This window comes from Anarrhichthys ocellatus, unplaced genomic scaffold (assembly GCF_004355925.1).
Source record: "Anarrhichthys ocellatus isolate YVR2014 unplaced genomic scaffold, GSC_Weel_1.0 scaffold13, whole genome shotgun sequence".
NCBI lineage: Eukaryota > Metazoa > Chordata > Actinopteri > Perciformes > Anarhichadidae > Anarrhichthys > Anarrhichthys ocellatus.
Window position 1 is genome coordinate 5,149,090 of NW_022280043.1, and position 24,453 is coordinate 5,173,542.

The 24,453-nt window shown below is 41.5% G+C and overlaps 2 protein-coding genes across 3 annotated transcripts in view; one reads left to right on the forward strand and one right to left on the reverse strand.

Annotated features, from left to right (window-relative positions):
* Nucleotides 1-412: 412 nt before the first annotated feature.
* On the forward strand, nucleotides 413-18,301 carry cacng8b (calcium channel, voltage-dependent, gamma subunit 8b). Its single transcript, XM_031852784.1, has 6 exons — nucleotides 413-921; nucleotides 8,628-8,919; nucleotides 9,609-9,833; nucleotides 13,597-13,680; nucleotides 15,285-15,425; nucleotides 15,691-18,301. Exons 3-6 carry the CDS (start codon nucleotides 9,611-9,613, stop codon nucleotides 16,485-16,487), a joined length of 1,245 nt encoding a protein of 414 aa, XP_031708644.1. The 5' UTR covers nucleotides 413-921; nucleotides 8,628-8,919; nucleotides 9,609-9,610; the 3' UTR covers nucleotides 16,488-18,301.
* Nucleotides 18,302-20,383: 2,082 nt separating this feature from the next.
* Nucleotides 20,384-24,453, reverse strand: part of cacng6b (calcium channel, voltage-dependent, gamma subunit 6b) — an 11,804-nt gene continuing 7,734 nt past the window's right edge. For both annotated transcript variants that reach the window (XM_031852816.1, XM_031852817.1), the window contains exons 4-5: nucleotides 23,113-23,250; nucleotides 20,384-22,946 (exon numbers count right to left, since the gene is read on the reverse strand). In XM_031852816.1, coding sequence (XP_031708676.1) covers nucleotides 22,726-22,946; nucleotides 23,113-23,250 — 359 coding nt within the window. In that variant the 3' untranslated portion in view covers nucleotides 20,384-22,725. The remainder of the gene's footprint in view (nucleotides 22,947-23,112; nucleotides 23,251-24,453) is intronic.

Sequence of the window (24,453 nt, forward strand, 5' to 3'; positions counted from 1 at the left end):
TCTCTCTCTCTCTCTCTCTCTCTCTCTCTCTCTCTCTCTCTCTCTCTGCAGGGCTGCGCTCGTGCTGCATTTCCCAGAACTACCAGCGCGGCCCCATCATCATCATCATCATCATCATCACCACAGAGGGAAAGTGTCCCACTGGCGCTCCATCGAGTCGCTCTCCAGCAAAATATATATCTATACATATATATATATATATATATTTTTTTTACATCAATAACACATATAAACATGGTCATGGCTAGTAGGCTACTTACAATCGCACAGCCCTGCGCGCGCGGCACACGCTCCAATAAGCACATCCAGACCAATTCCCTCAATATGAGAGAGAAGAGGGAGAGGGAGGGCAGATGAGATGAGGGGGGGTTAAACCTTCTCCGTGATCTTGTAGCGCAACATAGTGTAGTAGATTTCATCTTGTGTCGATTCTGACATTATCCGTCATCATTCACATCATTGAGGAGTTTTGGTGGGATGCGACAAGTTGCTTGCTTCGCGCTCAGTGTGGGAGAAATAGATAGAGGAGCAGACAGGCAGGCAGGCGAGCGCTCGTCCAACCGGAGGGGAGGGGGGGGGAGACGCATTCTCCCCGAGTACACACAAGCAGCGGCCACATCCACTGTAGACAAATCCGTGTTCAGTGACGTGTTTTGTATTAGCCTTTTTTATGCATGTTCAACCCTTTTCCACCACTGGCTGACTTAAATTTAATCAGGAATTGGGAATCCAGTCCCTCACGAGCTTCTTATTTTCACCAACTCTAATCATCCCCTTTCTATTTATTTATTTATTTTGCCTCGATAGACCCGTTATTCAGCCCATCCACCGTCCACCCCCTATCTTCTTTTTTTCCCTCCATCTCCATCTCTCTGGGAGTGCGACGCGCTGCGAATCTCTGAAATAAAAAAAACCCTGCAGGTAAGACCTCCACGAGCTTCTTTTAATGATTACGATTACTGTGTTACTGTTGTCTTTACTTTGCAGCTTAATGGATCACAGTTCATTCAGTGTCATTTACACGCCACGTTGATTTGTTTCACGTTGCCCGCAACTTAGCCCACTACTGACATGTGTAGACTACGGAATCAGGGAAAAAAACAGAATGATAATCATTCTCAGACTTCTGCCACTTCTCTGATTAAATGCTGAATGATTTTTCCCACCTATTTCCGCGGGCCTATAATTAGCGACGGCAACGTCTATTATGCAAATGATATCCTTATAATAGCTCGTTTGAAGCTCTCCCTGCATCTGCACCGCAGGTGTTGGGACTAAAATATCTGTTTGTATATGCCGAAATGGTCGCACAATCGGGAGTGGTTGTCTGTGGATGTGGATGTGTGTAACGTGTGATCTGTGTCCCGTTCCACTGAGTTTCCTCTGTACCGGCCGTTTGATGCTAGGCGTCCATTTTCCACCGTGTAGCCTTATGCAGGCAGGGTGATGTGTGTAGCCTACTCTATTAATGAATGCACCGCAGTCCGCATCAGAGCTCTGCACGCTCTCGGCCCCGTTGCTCCGAGCTCGTATGTGTCTAATCAGTGGTCTTCAGCTTCTGCCGCTCTGCCGCTGGACTCCTCACAGTGCAGGGCCAACATCTTAGCTTCGTGTTGGACCTGGGCCACATCATGTTATCTGATGAGTTACGAGATTCATTTTCTTTCTGCCCACTGTCTCCTCTCACTGGTCAACGTGTGCTCGGTGTTCCGCCAGATCCAGAGGTAAACGGCACCAAACATCTGGCGCCTTATCAATCATTCATTTTTCATCACAGACTTACTTAGATCACATCTGGGCTAAGGTGGAATGAAATGTGATTGGAGATGCTATAGGAGTGTGCACTGCAGCATTCAGGAGACACCGTGCACTGTCAAAGACATCCTATACCTGTCTTCACTGGGGGCTGCAGGGACGTCTCTGAATGATTATCACCATCTGATGTGAAATAAACAAATGTGGTCACTTGCAGTTATACAAGCTTTTACCCCCCTGAGCTGAGTTTTTGATTTAGGTGCCGCATCTCTTCAGCATGGGGTCTGGCCTTTTTCTTTTTGCAGCAGCACAAGTGTCCATCAGCAGCACCTGCTCCTTTGTGATTATCATGCAGATCCAGCTTGTGCAGCTCTCACTTGATGTGGGCCGTGTCATATTTCCATCATGGCTCTTATTGCTGGTGTCAGCGTGGGTGGTGATTGATTGCTAAATTGTAGTTTGCTGTTTATTTCATTACAAATAGATGCAATTTGTAAATAGATCATTGTGAATGAAAAACGTAATTGCACAATTAATTAATCGCCATTCTGCACATTTAATAGATGTATTGTAAAACATGGAGTTCAAATAATTTATTAAAACTCTAGTTTGCACTCTCAGTTTAAGTTGCACCTTAAAGGGAAAGTTCCCCCTAAGATAAACAAATGCATATTACCTACCTTTTATAAAGTGATATTTAGACATCTAGATTGTTTTGGTGTGAGTCCCCGAGATATCGGCCATAGAAATGTCTGCCTTCTCTCCAATATAATGGGACTATAGTCACTCGGCTTGTGGTGCTTAAAGCGCCAAAAAAATACTCAACAGCAATCTTTCTTTCCAGAAATCATGGCTACTCAAGATTATCCACTGACCTTGTTGTGAGCCGTTTGAGGGAACTATGAATACTTCCTACATGATGTTGGGGTGAATTGTCCCTTTAAAGGGCATGTTCGGCTAACCTTTGCGCAGTGATACATCAAACACGTCTCAAACAGTGACGGCAAAGTTCATGGAACATAACGCTGCCATTGACTGCCATTAACTCTCCATCAATGATCAGCAAATCTTTAATTGAGATGTGGTCGGTTCTGCCGTCTGTTGGCCACACCCCCTCAGCCACTCCGCCTCCCACGTGGTAAACACCATCTGTACAGTGTGTGGCCTTGATGATTGTCTCTCTGGATTTTGGATTACTTTCAAAACCCCTCAGCCTCCTCTAAGATCTGCTGTTTACGCTGTAAGGTGACTCACTGCAGTCAATACTGGTGCGTAGCCCACACAGGCTGTAGTTGTTTTAAGCGCCGGCCAAATCATAATCGTCTAATACACGAGCGGTCCAGAACAATTGGAAACAATGTCTTTAACTTCTGAATATTTCCACTTGTTTTGCCTCGCTATTTCTCTCTTATTTCATAGCTGGTTGGCCGTTAGTCGTTCATCTCCTTCTTGCTCTGTTTCTCTCTCTGAGGAGAAGCAATTCTGCAATGATCATCACATCTGTCATGTAGCTATATTCTTCAGAGGATCAATGCCTTTGCTGCAATTTCCTTGATGGTCGACAGCAAGGCTTCACAATGTTCCTTCCTCTCTTCAGGGAGCTCAGGAGGAAACCCTGCATTGTACAAGAGAACAGACTTTAAATATGGGTCCCATAACAGGTCTAATTATCAAAATATAACTATTCAATCAGATACATGTGGAACTTCTGCTCTCTGCACCAATGCCAGTAAAACAAACTCCTGCATATTCACTGTGCTTGGTAAGTTAAGTCAATTTGAACCTATGGTTGTACTAAAAGGATACCAGGGCTTCCTGTATTTGCTGATTCCATACACAACGTTGCTTATAATTCCAGTGAGCAGAGGCTTTTATCCGAAGCTTTCTAATTGACTCCTGTCTCAATGGTTGTGACCCATGCATCAATTAACCTCCAGCTTTGGTGTTTTTAAGTGCTTCGCTCAAGTTAGTGCAGCCTCTAAGAGCAGGGTTGTAAGAGCCTGTGATTGAACCGTATCGTGTCAGTGATATATTGTAGGCAACCTGTCTGTGCAAAGGCATCCAGTGTAAACATACAGCAGAGATAAGTGTTAGCATGTCTTGACAGGGGAGCGTGCTCACTAGACTGGAGATACACAACATGGGACCTGTGACCAAAGGTTCTTCAATCATTACAACATTAAAAAGATAAAGTTCAGACAACCTAGTACGATGTTTACCATTTCAAGGATTTATGCCAAATAGTACAGAAATAAATTGACAATTAATCTGACAAAAAAATAAATAAATCTAAATTCAAGGTCTACTGATTTGCTTTTTCTGGAGCCTTTAACCATGTTCCCTCAACAGAACGAGCTTGCTCATTTGTCATTTGTCATCAACTCTTAAACTGTTAACTAATGAAGACCATGAGATGGGGTTGAAAGCCCTTGAAAAAGCTAGTGGGTGGACCTTGAGTTGAAGTAATAGTCATTTTGGTAAACATGCTTTCTTGCTGAAAGTCGGATGAGAAGATCAATACCACTTTAATATCTGAGAGTGGTATTGATCCTCTCTCGTCTTTTCTTAATAAGAATGTGAGGTCATGTATTTCCTCAAAATGTCAAAAATATTCATATTTTTGTTTCACACCAACATTAATGTATTCATATTATGAAATAATGTGTGAAGGAAAACTCCTAAACCTTTACCTTCTCAATTATGAGCATTTACTCATTCTCTCAGATGTTTGTAAATCATCTATGTCTGGATTTTGGACTGTTTGTCCTTGGACTCGGTTAAATTGTGATTGTTGTTTTTCAGAATTTTAGGACATTTTACAGATTCAATCATTAATCACTAATGAAAATAATCATTAGTTGCAGCCGTAGCGTCTGTATTAAGGGTTACTGTTTATTTTTAGTACATTTGATATCTGCAAATGTTCAGTTCTTTTCTTACTTAATTTCTTTCACCTCTGCTGCACTTAAATGGTAGGATAATGAATTAACGACTCACTTCTTTCTTTATTAAAACCATAAATTCAAAGAGCCGTCTTGAATTAGATCTGCTGTCACTTTACTTACTGAATAGGAATGTCTTCAAGCATGTGCTGCACGTGTGCATGTGTTTAAGCATATGTTCATGGCTTCATGAGTGTCAGGTCATCCAGAGACACTTTATTTTGGGAGCCTCTTAGACCAAGGTGTTACTGTCACTGCCTCCTCAGGCTGTTCTGCTCAGACAGGCAGAGACTTGGTCACATGCAGTCTGAGGAGCTTGGTAGACTCTTCACATGGGCTTAATGGCAATTCGGCTACGCTTTGAAATGCCTTTTAAAGATGACCTATTTTATGATTTTATTGTCATCATTTTGACAGTTGTGGGGGTTTGAGGCTGCATATGTGCTTGCATGCCAAGGGTTTGTTTGCATGTTGATCTTTTTCTATGCACCTGCGTGTATGTCTGTGCTGGCATGCATGTTAGTGTGCGGAAATGTAAATGTGTGTATGTGTGTGTGTGTGTGTGTGTGTGTGTGTTTGCCAGCTGTGGGATCTCGACAATGAGCTCAGGTGTGTTGCTTTTTCTCATGATTAAGGAGAGAAATCATCACAGCTACCAAGAGTCACTGCACTGAATATTTAGACATGTTTGCATCAAGCACTCAAAATAGAATACGCTGCTTGTATTTTTAGAGCTGTCATCATAAGTAGGCGTAGTGCATTTTTTTTTCTCTTGGTCAAGCGATCAGTATTAGCCAGCGTACATTTTCATTAACTGAGTCCCTGATTCCGGCTATATTTCCTCTGCTGGACATGTAACAGTCAATTCCGTGTGACTGTGCTGTTGAATCGTTGTTGTGTATCTCCACTGAAAATACTCTCACAGGCCCACACAGGATCATTTGCCTTTCACATGTGTGGAAAAACTTATTACAGATGTCATCATTTATTCAACAAGCAGTTTGGTAGTTGATTTATGCAATGAATAGCTAATGGAGCAGCTGCTTCAAAATTCAGATCTCCTATGTGATTTATGGCTGCATTATTGGAGCCACAACTCATTGGGTGTGCTTATATCTTATACGAGGTATTCTGTAATGCTGGGAATGAGTCACACAGAAAGATCTGATTACATAGTAAGTTTTCTGACAACCAACCTGGTCCCATAATTGTCGCTGTAGCAGCTAGCTCCCAAAGCTAAGCCCTTGGCCTTTGTTGCTGCAGTACAACCTGCTTTCTGGCCCGCTGGCTGGCCCAGAGACCAGAGTGTTGCATGCATACATACAATAAGAGCATCACTGTAAAAGTGAGTAGGCTCTATGGAAAAGGCAAACATGTCCTTATATTTCTAAAATCAACCCGTAAATCTGAAATTACCCCACAATATTCTTGCCAAATATGTTGCTGTTAGGGAGTGTGTGAGAATGATTGAGATGGTGAGGGGAACTGCACCTTAGTTCACTTTGTAATAAAGACTCATGATTTGCACTCATCATTGAGTACAAAGCATATTCCTCACAGGATATAAATGGAGCTTCTGTAGCAAATAAGCCAGCTTCAAACCCAAAAAGAGCAAATAAAGAAGCTGCGATACCTTAACATAGGCAGACGACTCCTCTTGTTTCTTAACATATTTGAAATAATTGTCTCAAAGCAATTCCCACAAGATTAAAAGTCGGAGCATCTCGATTGGAACGTAACTGTTGTCAATGCATTTTAAATCGTATAGCAATACATCAAGAGTGTAATGAGCTTTTACTGGCGCCTACATTACCCTCAAAGAAACTTGACTGATGACTGTTTGGTTGAGCTATAGCAGCGGTTAGTGTAGCCTGATGAGGAGCACTGTGTACCCAAATTCAAACCTTAATATCGTTAAGCAATTTTTGTACAGTCCCTTAGTCTTAACCATTTAGTTAAACTTTCACACTTTCTTTCTTTTTTCTTGCACTCTTGTTCTTCCACGGTCTCTTGCTCTTGTTCCCCTCGTTCCCCTCTTTGTTAATTATTAGTGGAAAATAGAAATTACAGATAATTAAATGGCAATTATGATCTCCTACACAAGGGAGTTTTTGCTAAGGGTAATAACTTAGGAGGTTATTGTTAAGGTCATTCATTAAATACTGGAGTCAAAGACCACACACACACACACACACAATAGATACTGCATTTCTTAGGTCTTGGAGATAGTGTAATCCCTTCTGGAAATGTATTTACCTCAGGGAGAGGCAGTATGTTGATAGGGTTGGAAGGTCATACTACAAACAAACACACACACACGCACATACACGCACAATCACAATCACATTCACTTGTCTGCTTGCACATATGAGCCCACAATGTATAAATAAGCCACACTGTGGTGGTGTCATTTGACAGTTTACATAATAAGGAGTCTGAACGCAGAGATAGGAGGCTAACTGTCTAACTGAGGGGAGCCGAGGGGAACATTAGGCCTACTGGGATTCAATAAGATTGGACCAGACCCATCCTCAGATGCATTGGAGAGGAAATGTGCACACACGTAAAAAAACACACACACACAACACACCGTCTCTCCTTCCATCTCTCCTTCTGTCTCTGAGGCAGCTCTGTTTTGGGTCTCACAATGCAAACAGGATGTAACCTATTTTGATCACGGTGCCATATTGCATCATCAAATATTAACAGACTTGACTGCACTGCATTATGTCGGCTAAATAATGTTTGTTGAATAATGTGTGCTGCGTTATTGCATCCTCAATTTTTTCCCCTTAATTCATCAAGAAAACACACCGACGGAGCGGTTTCTTCTCGTTGTCTCTTCAGTAACTGACGTTGCTTTGTCTTTATTGACGTGTGTTTTTGAGTGCACGTGCATGTGTGTGCATGTGCGTGTGTGTCTGTCTGGGAGCATCTGTGTCACCATGGTCACACACAAATCTATTGATAGAGCATTAGCGCACTGGTCTGTCTGTGTGTCTGTCTGTGTGTCACAGTCAACACTCGTGCTAGTGATTTGAAATATTCCCCCCCCCATTCCTGCCTCTTTCTTTCCCATCTCTCTTCTCTCTCTTCTCTGCCCTCTCTCCGCTTTGCTCTCTGCCTCTTTCTCCCTCTATCTCTTGCCTGCCCCTCTCCCTTTCCCCCCCCCCTCGCTCTATGCTGATCCAGACTTTGGAATTCAATGTTGCTATGGTAACAATGTCGGGTTGGTCCTCTCTGCCTCTTGCTCTTCTTATTCAGGCTAGATGCGGTACAACTCGCTCTGGAGTCATTCTGTGCTTAGCCTGCAATACTGTCACTTATAATCACTCTAATCTGTACAAACAATGTTTCAATATTGGCTTACAACAATTTAAAAAAAGCATCTGTGGTGTAGAATGTAGAGCTGGTGGGTTGATGATGATTACTCAATCAACAGGAAATTAATCTGCAGCAAGAGTCTACAGCCGTGCTAGCAGCTATGTGAGGCTGTAGTTGGTACAGTTTCTAAATACTAATTCAAGCCGACTAACATTCTCACAGTGATAATACAAACACTCTGACTTTAAGCAGGTATCATGTTTTCCATGTTCAGTTTATTGTGTGAGCATGCTAACATTTATTAATTAGCACAATACACATAAATGAAATTGGAGTAGCTACAGACATTGCCGTTCAAATGAACTTAGCAGGATTGTCGGAGCAGCGGCCTTTTTTTAGGTGTACTATTGCCATTGTGACCGTTCTAGCGGGCTATATATACGTATATATTTCAGTATAACGGAGTTACTGCAGCTCTGATATACTTTTCATTATATACTATTTAAACTCTCTTTTCTTTTCATCTGTAAATTCATGGCCTTTGCAACTACATGAGCTACGAACGTGAAAAAAATCCCTTTACTTTTGCTTTTGTTTCATGTGCAGCAGCAGAGCAGTGACCATGGTGCAAGTTTTCTGCTAACAGAGGACGGACGGAGAGCGGGACAACCGTCCAAGCTACAACCTCCACCAGCAACAGCTTTCCAGTGAGAAAGAAAGGAAAAAAGAGAGAGCAAGAGAAAGAGGCAAAAGAGAGAGAACAAGTGCAAGAAGGAGAGAGGGGAGCGGGTGAAAACAGTCGATGGATGCTGTCCGGATTGAGGGGACAGCACGTTCTTCACTGACGAGGAAAAGAAAGATTTCAAAATTGAGTCGAAGGATAGAAACTCGCCGTCAGGTAAGTCTTCACTGGTTGAGAGTTTGCTTCAGTCTGTTCTAATGTCTGTAAGAATCATCATTATTAGGATAAAATAAAAACTTCTGATGCTGAACATAGTGGAGAATATTTACAATTATACGCCACTTCATGGGTCAATGTGACCAGCTGTCTGATGCTTTTTGTGTGGGAGCATACATGCACATTTGTATGTAAAAGGTGCAGCCACATTCTCTTCCTGAAGAAGACTGTATAGGAACAAGGTGATCTCAATACATCTGCTAAGTGTGTGTGTGTGTTTGTGTATTCATCTTCAGCCGTGCTGATTCTGAGGGAAATGGTGTCAGGGTCATGAATATGGAGTACACTGAGATTGGGAGGGTGTGATCTGTTGTGTTTCACATCAATTCTGTCTTGTTAAGCGGAGTCAGCAGAGTCATCCAACTCTCCTCCAAGGACACATCATAGAGCCACTTATGCACCTCCCACATCCGCCTCCTCCTCGCTCCTTTTCCCATTGCCACCCTCTCTGCCCTCCATCGGTGCACCTCACCTCCTGTTGCCCCTCATCTCACCTGAACGTTTGCCGTCACTTGGTGTATGATTGTAACACACTTCTGCTTAGTTATTCCATTCCTTCTTGTCCTTTTAACTTGTTCATCCTTTTCTTTTTCTCCCACCCTTCTTCCTCCTATCTTTTCTCTCTGAAGGCATGGTGTGTGAGAAGGGGATCCAGATCCTTCTCACCACCGTGGGGGCATTCGCTGCCTTCGGCCTGATGACGGTGGCGATAGGGACGGACTACTGGCTGTATTCCCGTGCCATGATCTGCAACAGTACAGCCAACCATTCCCAGGATGACCCCCATAACAAGGACAAGAAGGATCCTGGGGCGCTCACCCACTCTGGACTGTGGAGGATATGCTGCCTGGAAGGTAAAGAAGAAGTTGTGGTGGGATTTGTACTGAAGGGGATGCTTGCAGGAACAAGTTTGCTTTGGTTTGCTTAATGGTTGCTTTCCAACCATTAAGCATTTAATGAAGATCCAAATGTAGTCAGACTAGACCGTCTTACTTTTAGGACTTGTGAACAGGGAAAATAAAGCCGAGTCAACTAAAGATCGAAGAAATATTTTGGGAAATGCGCTTATTTGCTTTCTTTCTGAGAGTTAGATGAGAAGATTGATTTCACATAAACCTAAAGCCAGCAGCCCGTTAGCTTAGCTTAGCATATAGATTCAAAACAGGACCAAACAGCTAGCATGGCTCTGTCCAAAGGTAACAAAGTCCACCTACCTGCACCTCTAAAACTCACTAATCAACACGTTATATCTTGTTTATCAAATCAGTACAAAAACTGAAGCATATAAAACAAGAATTCATATTTACAGCACCGACGTGTAATTACAAATCCCTCTAGTCTTCTTGGCAAGATCTGGCCTGCGTAGCTGGTTTAGTCGGAGATGATTGGTTGAGGATAGGCATAAACTAAATTAAGTATAGTTAGAGTCAGGTTAGCCCATTGAACAAAGCGTAGGACATAAAAATATCAGGTTACCAGTACCTCGGCAAGCATGGACGCTTGACCAATCCTGGTGCTTGAATGCTGCACAGGGCAGGTCTTTCCAGAAGAGTGGGATTTATAATAACGCAGTATAGACATGAAAGTGGTATCAACCTTCACTTCTAACTCTGTGCAAGAAAGTGAATAAGCGTTTTTCCCAAAATGTCAAACTATTCTAAATAAGTGTTATTTCTACTCTAAATTTAAAGTGTCAAGTAAGAGGGGATATTTGCCCATTTTCCCTGTAGAATAATTCAGATTGAGCAGACATTAGTGAATTACTGATTACTTTGTTGTAATCACAAACTCTTGTCTTTCTGCCTCTGCTGTGATTTGACTATTTAACACTCGACAATTTCGAGTGGGTGGCACTGGACACTGGAGGTAGTGATGGATCCAACTGAACTGAACTCATTACAGTGCAATGAAAATCTCTTGGCTATATCAAAGCTTTTAAGTGTAATCATATTTCACCATGTGTTGCTGGTTTTATTTCTTTATTTCGTGCATTGCAAAGCGGGATCAGTGTTAACATGTTCAGCTGTGTCCGCCTTTCACTTGACCTTAGAACACTTTGTTTGGGAAGCTGCGGCATTGCTATAATGTCAGTCATCATTATTTGCATCAACATGTACACATTCTATTTGTACTTTGGTAGACCGTACCATAGTGACAAGAAAACAATTTTGCATAATTGCAGTATAATTACATGATACTGAAGCATAACCCTTACTCAAAATAATCTATTAATCATTGTGTTCGATTCAGGCTGCAGTAATTTAATTCAAGTGTTGAAACAAAAGGCCCACGTTTACCCTGACGCCCATCGACTTCTCACTCCAAGTGGTCATCAACACGAGCTGCTAATTCATTATACATTACACTGCCTGGCTAACACTCGACAGCAACGGCTGGGATGGAGCTAACAGTGAAGCAGCTACAGCCAAAGGGGTGGTGAGAGTTAGCAATCTGTGCATTTGCTGCAGACTTCTGTCTCCAGGAAAACCTCTTGGCTCTCCTTATAAAGCATCCCCAGCCCATCCTGGGCTTGGTCATTGTACAAAGCTAATTTGTCCTCATCTCTAAGCTTCCTGATAGCAAAGCAGCCAATTAGAGATAAGCTCTAGCCCTTGCAGCACTGCAGCAGTGCACCCCCACCCACTCCCTCCGATGCCTGACTCTTTCAGTTTCTCCACTTGCTATCCCTCTGTCTCACTCCCCCAAACATTAAATTTAATCTTTCACTGGTTTCTCCTCCTCTTCCCCTCCTTGAAGTTTCCTCTCTTTCAGTTTTTTCTTTCACATTGTGGTGCAGTAAGGCTGACAGTATCTTGGCATGGCTTAGAGGTCAAGTATCCTTGATGTCTGTGGGGTATTCAGCCAAGAGAGATTCTCAGTAGTCGTGCAGCGATGCAGTGAGGTGTAGCTGGAGTGGAAATGCAGGACATGCTAGAGCTAAAAGATTTATGGCTGTGGGTGGGTGGCACATTATGCTGTAGATAGAGATGTGTCCTGTCCTCCTCTACTGCTCTTCTGCAGGTTTAATGAAGCTGGTGTTGCACTGAATTACCTGTCAGTCATTACTTTCTTTTATTTGTCTGATTTTTTTATGCGTAGCACGTATTTAACCTACCCCCACAGCTCTGTCAGCTAGACTCAGGTACCCCTTCAGCGACACCAAGCATCAGGTTATAGATGAGTTCACTGATTTATTATTAACCGGGTATTATATAATACTATTCATGATATAAAAATGGATATTGTTATAATACATACAATGAACTCTTAATGTTGAGGTCAGTTTGGTTGAGTTCACACTTGAAGTATAGAGGCTCGACCAGCTATCTGTTTTATCAATGTGCAAATTTTATCTTTCAACAATGTATCTTATAATAACTTTAATAGTAATAATCTTTTTATATGCTATCCAACTATTTCAATTACTCATCCATCGCTTTTGACTAACTTTAAGCATTTTCCTTTACTTGCAGCTCACAGTTTTTACTTTTTTGCGCACTTTGTTGATGTGTTAAAGCTGACTAAATGTGTGAATTGTTTCATTTATATTTTGGACTTATTTATTTATCTTATTCAGCCTTAACTTTGTTGTTTTTCAAATTAGTTGAGCCATTCAAAATCTTTCCACGTTCCCCCTGGCAACTGCAGAACCCTCCAGAACCAGTACCCTTTGGGGTACAAGTGACCCTTCACTGATGAAGACAAGCACGTCGAGATAAGATGAGATAAGACGGAGCTTTCTTCACCACAAGGGAAATCGTTGTGCAGCAGTTGCAGTAGAAAGTTGGAAAGAATGCAAATATAAAATATCAATTAGGTGAAAATTATACAGAATGCCAAAAATGTAAACAGGTTAACGGAAAGATATCATAGATATGTATGAGAAGTGGCAAATAGCTACATGTATGTACAATGCTAAATCTGAAGTTAAGTCTTTATTGTTGTCCATGATATTGCACATTATGTCAAAAAAAGACAGAGCAACAGATGTGTGTAAAACATTGGAACCAGTCTATTGTCAAAGTGCATCTCATGACTAAAAAATGAACGAACGCCACCTGAAGCAGTTTGTCTGAGAATGGTACCACTGATTTGTGTAGTTCAACTGATGTACCTCCGTTTCTTTACAGAGCAACCTGTGGAAATGTAAGAGCTGTGAGAAAGAGACCAGCTCATCCCACATCTGTCCGTCTCTCCTTCCGTCTGTGTCTCTTCATTCCATCACTTCCATCCATCTTTCTCACAATCCATCCATCAGCAACAGTGGTGTGCTGTCATCATCCCTCCGTTCGTCTGTCTGTCTACATGCAAGACCCCGGCGGGTAGTTATTTGTCTACCTGTGTGTCTGCATACTTGTATGTATTTACGTGTGTGTGATGTATGTGACGTTACTAACTTGCATTTAGAATTTGTGATGTTTTTATTATTATGTTGAAGTTTATCATCTGGCACATTGGATTCATAAAAGAGATTTTCAAACAAAGCTATGACTGTTGAGTCACCAATCAGTTTTTTCCTCAGGAGACTGTTTGCTGTTCACTCTTCTTAAGGTTACAGTTATGAGTTTCTGTCTTTTGTTGTGTCTGGTCACCTCTGTTTCTCCTCTCATATCTCAGGAGTAAAGAGAGGAGTGTGTTCTCAGATCAACCACTTCCCAGAAGATGCAGACTTTGACCATGATGGGGCAGAGTACGTTCTACGTAAGTCAATACCAACACTACTAGGCATGGATGATAAATGAGAGAGAACTCTGAAAATAGTGTAAAATGTAATAGTGTAAAAGGAAATTCCATTATGGTTTACACTTGGTTTTGTTATTGCTCATTCCTCAGAAGATTATCTTTGCAAGAAATAAACGTGACATTGTGTACAGAAAGTCAGGGGAGATGGAGTGTCCTAGTTCGTACTCAGTGCCCTGCAGTGATGTCTTTCTGCTCCATGATATGCTACATGTGTGCCTGTGCATACATAAGGAAAAGCTTGTGTTCTGTTTACAATGTTGCAGAGGCATTTTGCTGGCATTTAGGTGGCATTTTCTCTCCCATGGCCTAGTTGTCCTAGAGATGAGTGTTAATGTGTGTGTGTGTGTGTGTGTGTGTGTGTGTGTGTGTGTGTGTGTGTGTGTGTGTGTGTGTGTGTGTGTGTGTGTGTGTTTGGCAGACCTGCTGAAAGCACTAAAGGCCACATGGGAAGGGTTTGATTCAATCGTGTGTCTAGGACTGAGTAATTAATTTCCTCACTCAGTATTGGTTTCAATGGAGCAGCTTTAACCATTTTTATTTTCTCTGTGACTATTATGCTGCATCCTTGTATTGTCCAAACCTGGGTTATGTGGTATAAGTGTGTTTGTTGGTCATTTTACTCTTCTTGGAGTACAGCACCAGTTTTCTTAAAGTTGTAACCCTAAAAGTTAAATTCCCAGTTGATTTGGTGACAAGCGTGGTTAGCGCAAGTGCACTTTAAAGGTGCAATATACGGGACTCAGAGCATAGACTCTATATTCTATAGAATATAGCAGCAAACAACTATTTGCTATGTAAAGTTGCGGTGGAGTAATGTCTACATGAACAGAGAATAAAGTCGCTCTCTGTGTGTGTTGTAATCCGACAACTTCTAGCTTTGTTGACATAGCCAAGCTTGCCGCGTACGTTTTAGTGCATGTTAGAGCGTGCCCCACTGGCTAGCTCACTGCTGCCGCTCTGCACTGCACTTATACTGCCATTACAGCTGATAGCGTTGTCCCAACCTACGGAGTCGTTGCAGAAGCGTAGCACCCTCCAGTTCCCCCTCAGGTAAAAAGTGTTTGCTCTGTCAGCACTGTTGCCATAGTTTGCACTGTTAGCGCTGTTTGCACTGCTAGCTGCAAGCCGCCGGCTCAGCCATCGCCAAAATGAGAGCCACGTGAGAGGTAATAGAAAAATCAATCTTGTATTTAGCACCTTTAACACTACAGTTAACACTCGTTGAGCATCTGCTGTTTCAGGAATACTGCAACGTTGTCTTGTTTTGTAGAAGCATTTTTGATGAATGATGAAGGTCAGCAATACCTTGTGTTTCCTATGACTTCCTTACAATAAAAGCCTGCTTGTGTCTTGCCAATTGAATCCTCTAAACGTAATATAATATCCATAGGAAAAAAAATGATAACCACAAATACTATCAAAAACAGGGTCTGATGTCATAAAAATCTATTATCTTTTATATCTGTAAGACAGATTTTCTCACAGAAGTCCCATGTCATTGTACATATATTTACACTCTTTTCTAGTTTTTGATATTCACCATTTTTTTCTCCTCTGTTTAGGGGTAGTCAGGGCTTCCAACATCTTCCCGATCCTCAGTGCCATCCTGCTGTTGATGGGAGGGCTTTGTATCGCTGCTAGCCGTTTCTATAAGAGCAAAAGAAACATCATCCTAGGGGCAGGAATTCTCTTTGTGGCTGCAGGTAACTTAAGAATAATGTGTGCTTATATGTGTGTGACTGCGTGTGTGAGTGTATGCAGTATATTACTTGCCCAAACAGTTTTCATGCTTTATGTGTGTCTAGTTGTGTTTAGACTATTCTGCCAGTTTAATGGAGGTGTTTACATTCAACCTTCATCTTGGCAGTTGTCTTCATTGACAATGTCACAAATCATCATGTCAATAAAATGTGTCTGTCTGAGTTTATTTAGCTCTTTTGTAAATACCATAATTCTGTGCTCCCCCAGGTCTGAGTAACATAATCGGTGTGATTGTGTACATCTCGGCCGCACTGGGGGACATCTCCCCTAAGAAGGACGAGGATAAGAAGTGGCAGTACTCCTACGGTTGGTCCTTTTACTTTGGAGGTCTTTCCTTCATCATGGCCGAGATGGTGGGGGTGCTGGCTGTTAACATCTACATCGAGAAGAACAAGGAGCTGCGCTGCCGCTCACGCACCGACATTTTCAAGAGCACCACGCACGCAATGCTCCGCTTGCCCAGCTACCGCTTCCGCCGCCGCTCCCGCTCTTCGTCTCGCTCCACCGACCCCTCCCGCTCCCGAGACCCCTCACCTGTAGGGGGAGGTGGGGGCAAGAACTTCGGCCTGCCCCCCTCTGCGCTGCTTTCCCAGGGCCCAATTTCAGTATCCACCTTACCAAACCCCCACTCTCGCTCCCACACGGCCCTGGCTGGAGGCGACATCTCTCTCTACACATTGTCCCGTGACCCCAAACTGGGGGGTTTGCCGCCCATGTATGGAACGGTGGACAGGGCCACGCTCTACCAGCTCCACAACTGCTTCCCAAAGGATGTAGGTGGAGGGGGGGTGATGATGAGTGGTACACTTCCATCACTTAAGTCCCACAACCCTTCCAATTCTTCCAACTCCAACGCGCCGATGCCCAACTCGGTGGGCTCCGGCCCTCCACCCTTCACCTCGTCCACAGTAGACAGGGAGCGAGGGATGGGGACTCTGGACAGGCTGAAGGGGGACAGGGAGAGCAACTCTAACACCCTCAATAGGAAGACAACACCTGTGTAGAGAGAGGGTGAAAGAGGGCGAGAAGGAAGGGAGAGAAGGAAGATGGGTAGTAATGAAAGAGGGAAATTAGAGAGGAGCGCTGTGTTTGTGTGGCTCAATAGGAAATAGATAGAAAGACAGACAGACAGGTGAAATACTAAATCTCTCCCTCCATGTTCACGGTTATTTAGTCTGCTCAATCTCACTGAGAACAAAAGGAAGATGAGTAATAACAGAGTGATAATAACAACAACAATGAACTTTCACAATAAAACTATTTTGATATTTTAACGTGCTAGAAATGATTTATTTTGTTAATGATCAAACACAATTAACCTTGGGCTATTATGAAAATGTTTCACATATTTTTTTGTGCAATATTACCGCTAATTAACCAGATCATCGTTAATGTAAAATTGTTGTTGTGATTATTCTTAGCGTTATTACAGGCTAGCCGTATTTGCAAACACTATAGTTTGGAATGAAAATTTTAATTTTCATGTTACTTTCACTCTAATTTTAGATCTCTATGACTTTTACTGTGAATTTCTTCCATACAGAGCCACTGGGACTCTCAGTGAGCTGTGTGTAACTGTGTCAAAGTGTCAAGCATGAGTGTGCACAATATGTGGGAGAATGAGGGCCTGTTTTTTTTTAACCCCCATATTATATAATTTTCATTTATAACATGAAGTCAGATTTGACTACTTGTAAATTGTCTTCCAATATTGATACTGACAGAAATGCAACAATAATGTGAGTGACTGAGACAACTGACCAACTTCCTTGTTATTATAAGTCTGAGTTTTCTATGGGCCTCTGTTAGTCTTATTTCCATTCTAATCAGTGTTAACAGTAGTACTTGTAGCTATAGTCGTGTTGAAGATGTTTGTTCTTGGGCATTAACAGAAACCTCTGACTGGAGGAAGCAGAAAAAAAGAGAAATAGAATAATACATTTGTACAGATTCAGGTAAAGGTTACTGCCTGAGCAGAAAAACAAAAAAACCTAATCATTTTTTTCTATGAAGAGTCCCAAAGTGAGACATGCAACTCATCATTTTCAGTGGCAAAAAAAAGACAATATGTATATGTGGGTTGGAAGGGTTTAAAAAAAAAAAAAAACACTATAGAGAAAAAACTTTTGAAAAGATACATGTACATTGTAATTTACGCATACATATATTTGTAAAGTCTATAGATACATTTTTCGGGACCACTGTTTTAACTGGGTATGCATTTTTGGGCTGTTTTGTTCCCGGTGCCCTCCCTGGACTCTTGTTGGGTGGTTTCATCCACCAACCCTGCGCTGCCATACTTGCTCCCCCTGCCCGCCCATATTTGGTCACATGATCAGTGTTCCTTAACTTTATCACATGACCAACAGCAGATTCACCACAGAGGCCCCCCCCCCCCCAAACCTCTACATGATTCTTTTCACTGTGCTTTCCCTGTGAGCGCTGACTCCTGACCTGATCTGTTTATGTCAAGAATGTAAACACATGTAAACACCCTCCCACCCGCCCCCCTCTTCTAAACTGTCCCGACTGACTGCAGATCCAGGTTGAAACCATGGACACACCGCTACATGATATAATGAAGAAACAAAACAAACCAGAGGCTTCCAGATTCTATACATTTTCATTTCTTTGATTTCATTTCAGAAAAAGAATAATGTGATACAAACTGCACACAGATAGCATTTATGTGGGCAATATGAATAGTATGTAGTTGAGAATAGATATATCTAGACAAATGATTATGGTTTATCTAAATGTGTGATAAACTTAAACACTGTATTGCACGAAGTTTATAAAAAAAACAATAACAGACATATTCACAGACTGCTGTCTTTTGTTTCTGTTCTGCTAAGAAAGAAGAGTGGGGTCTCTTCTTGTTTTGAGTATCTTTCAAGAGCATCTATAGACAATCTAAAAGTATTCCTACCTGTTACTTAAAGCGCCTATAATTGATATTTTCATAATTACCATGTATCTAATGACAAAGGTGAAAACAATGTGACCGTGAAAAGAGTTCCTCGTAGATATGAAGCCCCAGAGAATTATCAACTTAATATGAACAACGCTTGGGTTTATGGAGGTTTATAGTGAGTTTCAGCTGATTTAGCTGTCTGGTCGTCAAAGTTATTCTCGTCGCTCTCACAGCAACGCTTTTGGATGCAGCTGTTTTCACCGAAAATCTCTAATAATCTACTGTACTCTAGCTGCTCAGCACCACCAGCAAATAAACTGAGTTAGCAGGTTGCTGGCGAACACAGTGGAGCATTTAGCAGCTAAAGAGCTCGATATTTCCCTCAGAAGTTGGTAGAAACAGAGCTATTGGAAGAATGGATATTGGACTTACATTCAGCCGGTAGACAGAAACTGCTCCACACTGGCTCTGTGTTAGCACCGTTTCAACCGTTAGCTGAGAGCCACTGGCTCAGCCATCGCCATGTTGAGAGCCGTGTGGATCAATAGAATTGCTCCGAATTTCGTTATGAGTTCCTTTAAGTCAAAGTAGCAATATCACACTTTAAAACGAATCCATTATCAGTTCAAATCCTGCATTGAAAATACTTCAAATCGCCCCTCCACTTAAAAAACATATTTAGCTTATTGTTGTTTCAATGGGATGTACAGAATGATGTATGTGTGCTGTTTGACACTATCAGTCTGTTTTTACATTCATCTGCAGAGAATTTCTCTGTGCTCAACATAAATCTGAGATTAAGACGTGTACGTACAAGCAAGATTTTGTAACATCTCTTTGGTAGCCAATCGTGGTTCAAAATGCCACTTGATCAAGTGTGATGTGGACACTTGAAACCTCCAGTGCACATATACTGAGAATAGACTTGACAGTGAAGTAGCAGACACTGTGTCTATAATATTTGAAATAAACAATATTTCCAATGAGAGGGAAAAAGTAGATGTAATTTTAATTCTTTCTCAGCCGAATATTTGTATTTGTCTTTAAACATGTCTGGAGGGGATCTTTAAGTAAAAGTAAAGAAGTATCAGCAACTGAATATACTAATGTATCAATTTAATATTATTATTAATGCATTAATAAAATGCCAGGTGAAGCCAATTTTAATGCTCTATAGATTGTTGGTGAACTTACTCTATAAAAATGCATCATACATTATAAATTGATCATGTGCTTTGTTTGTGTAAAATCTTAAACTGAAAAGTACTTTAGTTACTTCCCACTACTGGGCTATAACACACACACACACAGACACACACACACACACATACACACATTGTTCTACATTAGTAAGCAAACATTGCTCTTAGTAGTTACTCAAGCTCAAGGTCTTTCAGCTAATCTTTGGTGTGCTGTGATCCTAAAAAGAGTTCGACCTTCACTGTCAGACATGAGACTCATAATATTTGCAAATATATGGGTAGCGCCAGATGGGCGGTATTTATCAAATAGGATAATGAAAAAGTTAATTCAGTGTACTTTTCTGTGCCCACCGCCCTACCTGACCATATCATTATCTTTCCTCGTGGGCCCATCTGGTACCTCGTGCATGTTTTTGAATGAATAATTATAAAGTACTGTGAAGGTCTACTGCTCCCATCAGGTCCACTGGGCAGGTTTTGCTTGACCTCAGAGGATTGATCACTGTCAGGGAGGAAAGCGGGAATCTTCAGAGACAGGAGATGATAATCGATGCCTTAGGGGCATGAGATTCCTAGTGCTCCTGGAGCCTGAGGACTTGTTATCTGGAGTGCCTTCCTCTGCTATTATCATACCTACAGTCTGGTTCTAGTCACAGTGATGCAGCTGAGATTAAAGGAGGAAGGATGAGAGGCTGCCAACGTCTTCTGCTACACAGGCTTCACTCCTTGTACAGCTTAAGATATATGAACATTCATATGTTTACATATAGGAAGCCCATTTCGATGTAAAAACATGCAGCTACCGTAGTGGTTGTGTACCACATGTCACATAGTCTCAGTAGAACTAGTAACAGCTATATATACAACCAGGATAGTGTGTCATCAGGATTTGGTTTCTGCCCACTGAGAGTTAAAAGCATGTGTGGGTAGGTGCCACTCATTCCCCAGCTGGCCAGCTGCTAGAATAGTTATTGGGACATCTCTGATCTGATAGTCCCCTTGTCCTTGTGTGTGTGTGTGGGGCAGAGGGGTTAGTTTGAGGTAGGGTGGAGGAGTAGTGTCCAACAGGCTCGCCTGGAGACAACAGGCAAAGTGACGCACTGAGGTCAGGGGTGGAGGAGGAGGGGGCACAGAGCTACGAGGATAGGATAGAGGGGGGTTACATAGTTTAAATTCAAGGATAAGGTTTCCCAACCTCTGCAGTGAAATGCATTACGATGAGCTCCAACCTAAATATAGAGGAGCGGGTTTGGGAGAGGTGGATCTTTGGCAGAGAGGTTAGAAGTCACACTGTGAAGTGGTGAAATGGGTGAATGTCAAGTTTGAGAGCAGACAGGCTGCCATGTCAGCAACAAAAGGGAGGCAATTATTTCATGTCAAATCCTTTTAATGATGAGCAAATCTGGTGCCACATACTGTACATATATATGAGTAGAAATTAGCATATATTTTGTAAAATTGCATTTCCTGGTAGAGAGACATGGTGAGCATCCTATGACAAAACTAAAGTGTATCTACTGCATACTGCAAATGTCATTGGAGAGAGCAATGCAGTGACCATTCACTCAATATAAACACAGTCATTCAGTTTATGTACAAAGTTGAGCTTATAAAGTGAGTCCATACAATTCTCTGATACACAAAATGGTAATTTAATCACTTTTTACTGTCGATTTCATTCATACTGAAGCAGCATTCACCCAATAGTTGCAAAACACACGTAAGTAATAAATAATGACATGAAGCCTCATATTAATCAAATATTAATGGTTGAAAAGCTTCATAGTACTTATTTCTAATATTGAGGATACTCATTGCCTTTTATATACATGTGAGAAGTATCTTCTCTGAAAGTAATCTGGACCTCCTCCATACGGATTGTTAGCATTATCACAAACGTGGTATGTTGCTATGCTGATGGTATTACATTCTAATGGCGCTTTAGGAATTTTAAACTATGGAAGCCCATTTCCTCCTGAAAGAAAGCATGAAAAGTTAAAAAAAGTCACCATTTCTGACTTGGTATTTGTCATTTTGACTTCGTCAAACTTTTGATTTACAATGTCATAACTTTGTATTATGTCTCACTTTGAGACTGTCCTCTAAAAAAAGAATGACAGCATCAGTACCCAAAAAAAGGACATAATATGCTTACAGTCAAGTGACAGTGCCCCCTAGCAGCCGTAGTAAGTGTGACCGGTGGCGGGATGGATTGGTCAAAAAAACATCGGACAGAACATTGGACAAGGGACCATGATCGTTCCCTAACCTTACTCACATGTGTATTATATTCCCATTATAATGAAGGTCTCCTAATCTTAACAAAGTAGTCATACTGATCAAAACCAAACCTTAACAACAGCATTGATGCACCATACAACAGATTTATATTCAAGCATTGATGTGTAATAGTTTTAAAAGACAGATAAAGACTCTTACATGGACAGCTGTGGACAACTGCGGACAAGTAATAGTTCTGTTCATACTGTTCGCTTTGAGGACACGTTCCACACATGTGCAGTAGATCGCTGTGCTACATCTTAACTGTCCATAACTGTCGCTAACTGTCCGCGCGGTCACAACAAATTAGCAGTATGCAGTGCTTGCTCACTGCTCACACACAATTTGGCTTAAGTCAGATCAAAAAACGCTTCTTTCGTTCTAAAGGGATTGGACAAAAGATGCATTTTGTCATTTAATGTGGAGTATTGTTGCTAACTTTTCATCTTTTTTTATTTCTTAGCAGAAATGGGCTTCCATATCAAACAGAGGTTTTAAAATAAATAAGTGTCTTAGCATTTATAAAGTTTTTATTTACTCTTCTTATGCTAGCAGAAAACCTAGGTTTGTGTGGATGTACAGCTATAGGCTGGCTATTTGTAGAAGTAAACACAACTAAAAATTAGACACTCTACAAAAAAAAACACTGAAACAATTTTTGCACATTCTCTCACCAATGTGTTGCTGACTTCTCCTTATACCTTTTATTAAGACTTAAGTTTGACTTCTCTGATAAATTAAATGCTAAGAGCAAGTAAAGTTACGGCCTCCAGAAACGGACGTTTCCATTTGCTCTCAAACAAGAAATCAAGAATACTGTATCTATATTTTATTGTCATTCAAGTGCTAGGTGGTGTTATTATTGTGTGGCAAGCATTTCTGCCATGGGCTGAAAGGAAGGGAGAGGATAATGAAGAGGAAACCTCCGAAAATAAGGATGGCTCCCGATGAGCCCACACAGGCCACAGACCATGACAGCTCATGGTGTAGAGGTATGGAGTGGTCACTGGACAGCAAGGACAGCACAGACTGGTGGAATATCAGGATTGAGAGAAGGACCAGTACACCTGCACAAAAAGAGATGTTAAAATAAAATAAAATTAGAAGATAACTCGGTAACGTTCACCAATAACTGTTCATAAATAACCAAATAATCATCTTGCCAAATATCAGTCAGTTAGGGATATTGCCACTCTTGAATGTTATAAGTAACATAGCATACTGAGGTCCCACCTGATAGGATGAAACAGAAGGAGCCTGGCTTAAGAAAGAAGGGTACTCCTTTGCTGAGGGACATGGCGATACAGATGGAGCCCATTACCATCATGGTCAAACTCAAAAGAGCCAAGATAGCTGCTGCTAGATTCAGCTCTGTGAAGGAGACCCGGAAGAAATTAAAAGAGAAAAGGGATTAGAGTGTATATAAGGATATGCCAGAATGTGTTAAAATAAGTGTAGTTAAAGCTGAAGTCTATAATTCTATGCAGCGAGAGCTATTTAGGAAAGATGGCAGAGTTATTGTGAAATTAAATACGAAGTTTGATTCTACTTGGCTTATAGATTAGCCTTGATTATGAAAATACAAACATGATGAGAATTGTGCCACTTCCCAAACTGTCTCTATCTAAAAAAAGATTTCATTGGCATTGCAAACCGAAACAAGTGCAACCCAAAAAGCTGATCGACTTTTCACAACAGCCAGTGCCAGTTTTGTGTTTTTTGACACTCTGCTACACAGATATTATTATTATTATTGTATTAATCAAAACACAGCAGATTCCATCTTTAGGAATGTTTTTTGTTATTGGGAGGGAGAAGATGCCAAAAAGGATGTATGATAGATAAAAATGAAAGCAACACAAAAAGACAGCTGTTTGGTTTTTGCCCAGCTGCATTTTACAGTTTTTAGATTGATTCATGTTTTTTTTTCTTATCATCCATGGCAGCAATTGATTGATGCAAGTGTGCGCCTATAAGATTTTTAAATGAATCTGCAGAGACTTAAATCTTGCTTGACGGGAAACAATTATCATCGAACACATTTTGTTAATGTATTTGGCACCACAGAGTATTTTGATGAGTCTTTCTTTCCTGGCATCTTACGAGCTGGTTGCCAAACAGCAACCATTTTCAGACAAACAAGACTGAAGAGTTTAACGTCATGCTAGCAGCTCTGTGAGGCTGTATTTAGGCATACGCACAGACAGATGCTAACATGCTCACAATGACAAAGGTTGGATACATAGTTTGTGGCAACCAGGGGAAAAAGCCAAGCAGATCCAGCACAGGGGGCAGATCCCCAAGCTCAGGATGGGGGATAGAGGGAGTGTTCTATCCGGTTCAGGTGCTGCAGCCACTAGGCACATGGCATTGGTCACACCTGCAGCCCATCAGGTAATCATAGCAGGCATATGTTCACCCAGCTTCTAAGCCGCAGCGGCCGACAGGCTCGGGGGGGAAGACCAGGAGGATCTCCTGAACCACTGGAGAGAGGCAGCATCGAACAGGCGTTAATCAAAAAGGAGTCCTCTCTCTCTCTCTCTCTCTCTCTCTCTCTCTCTCTCTCTCTCTCTC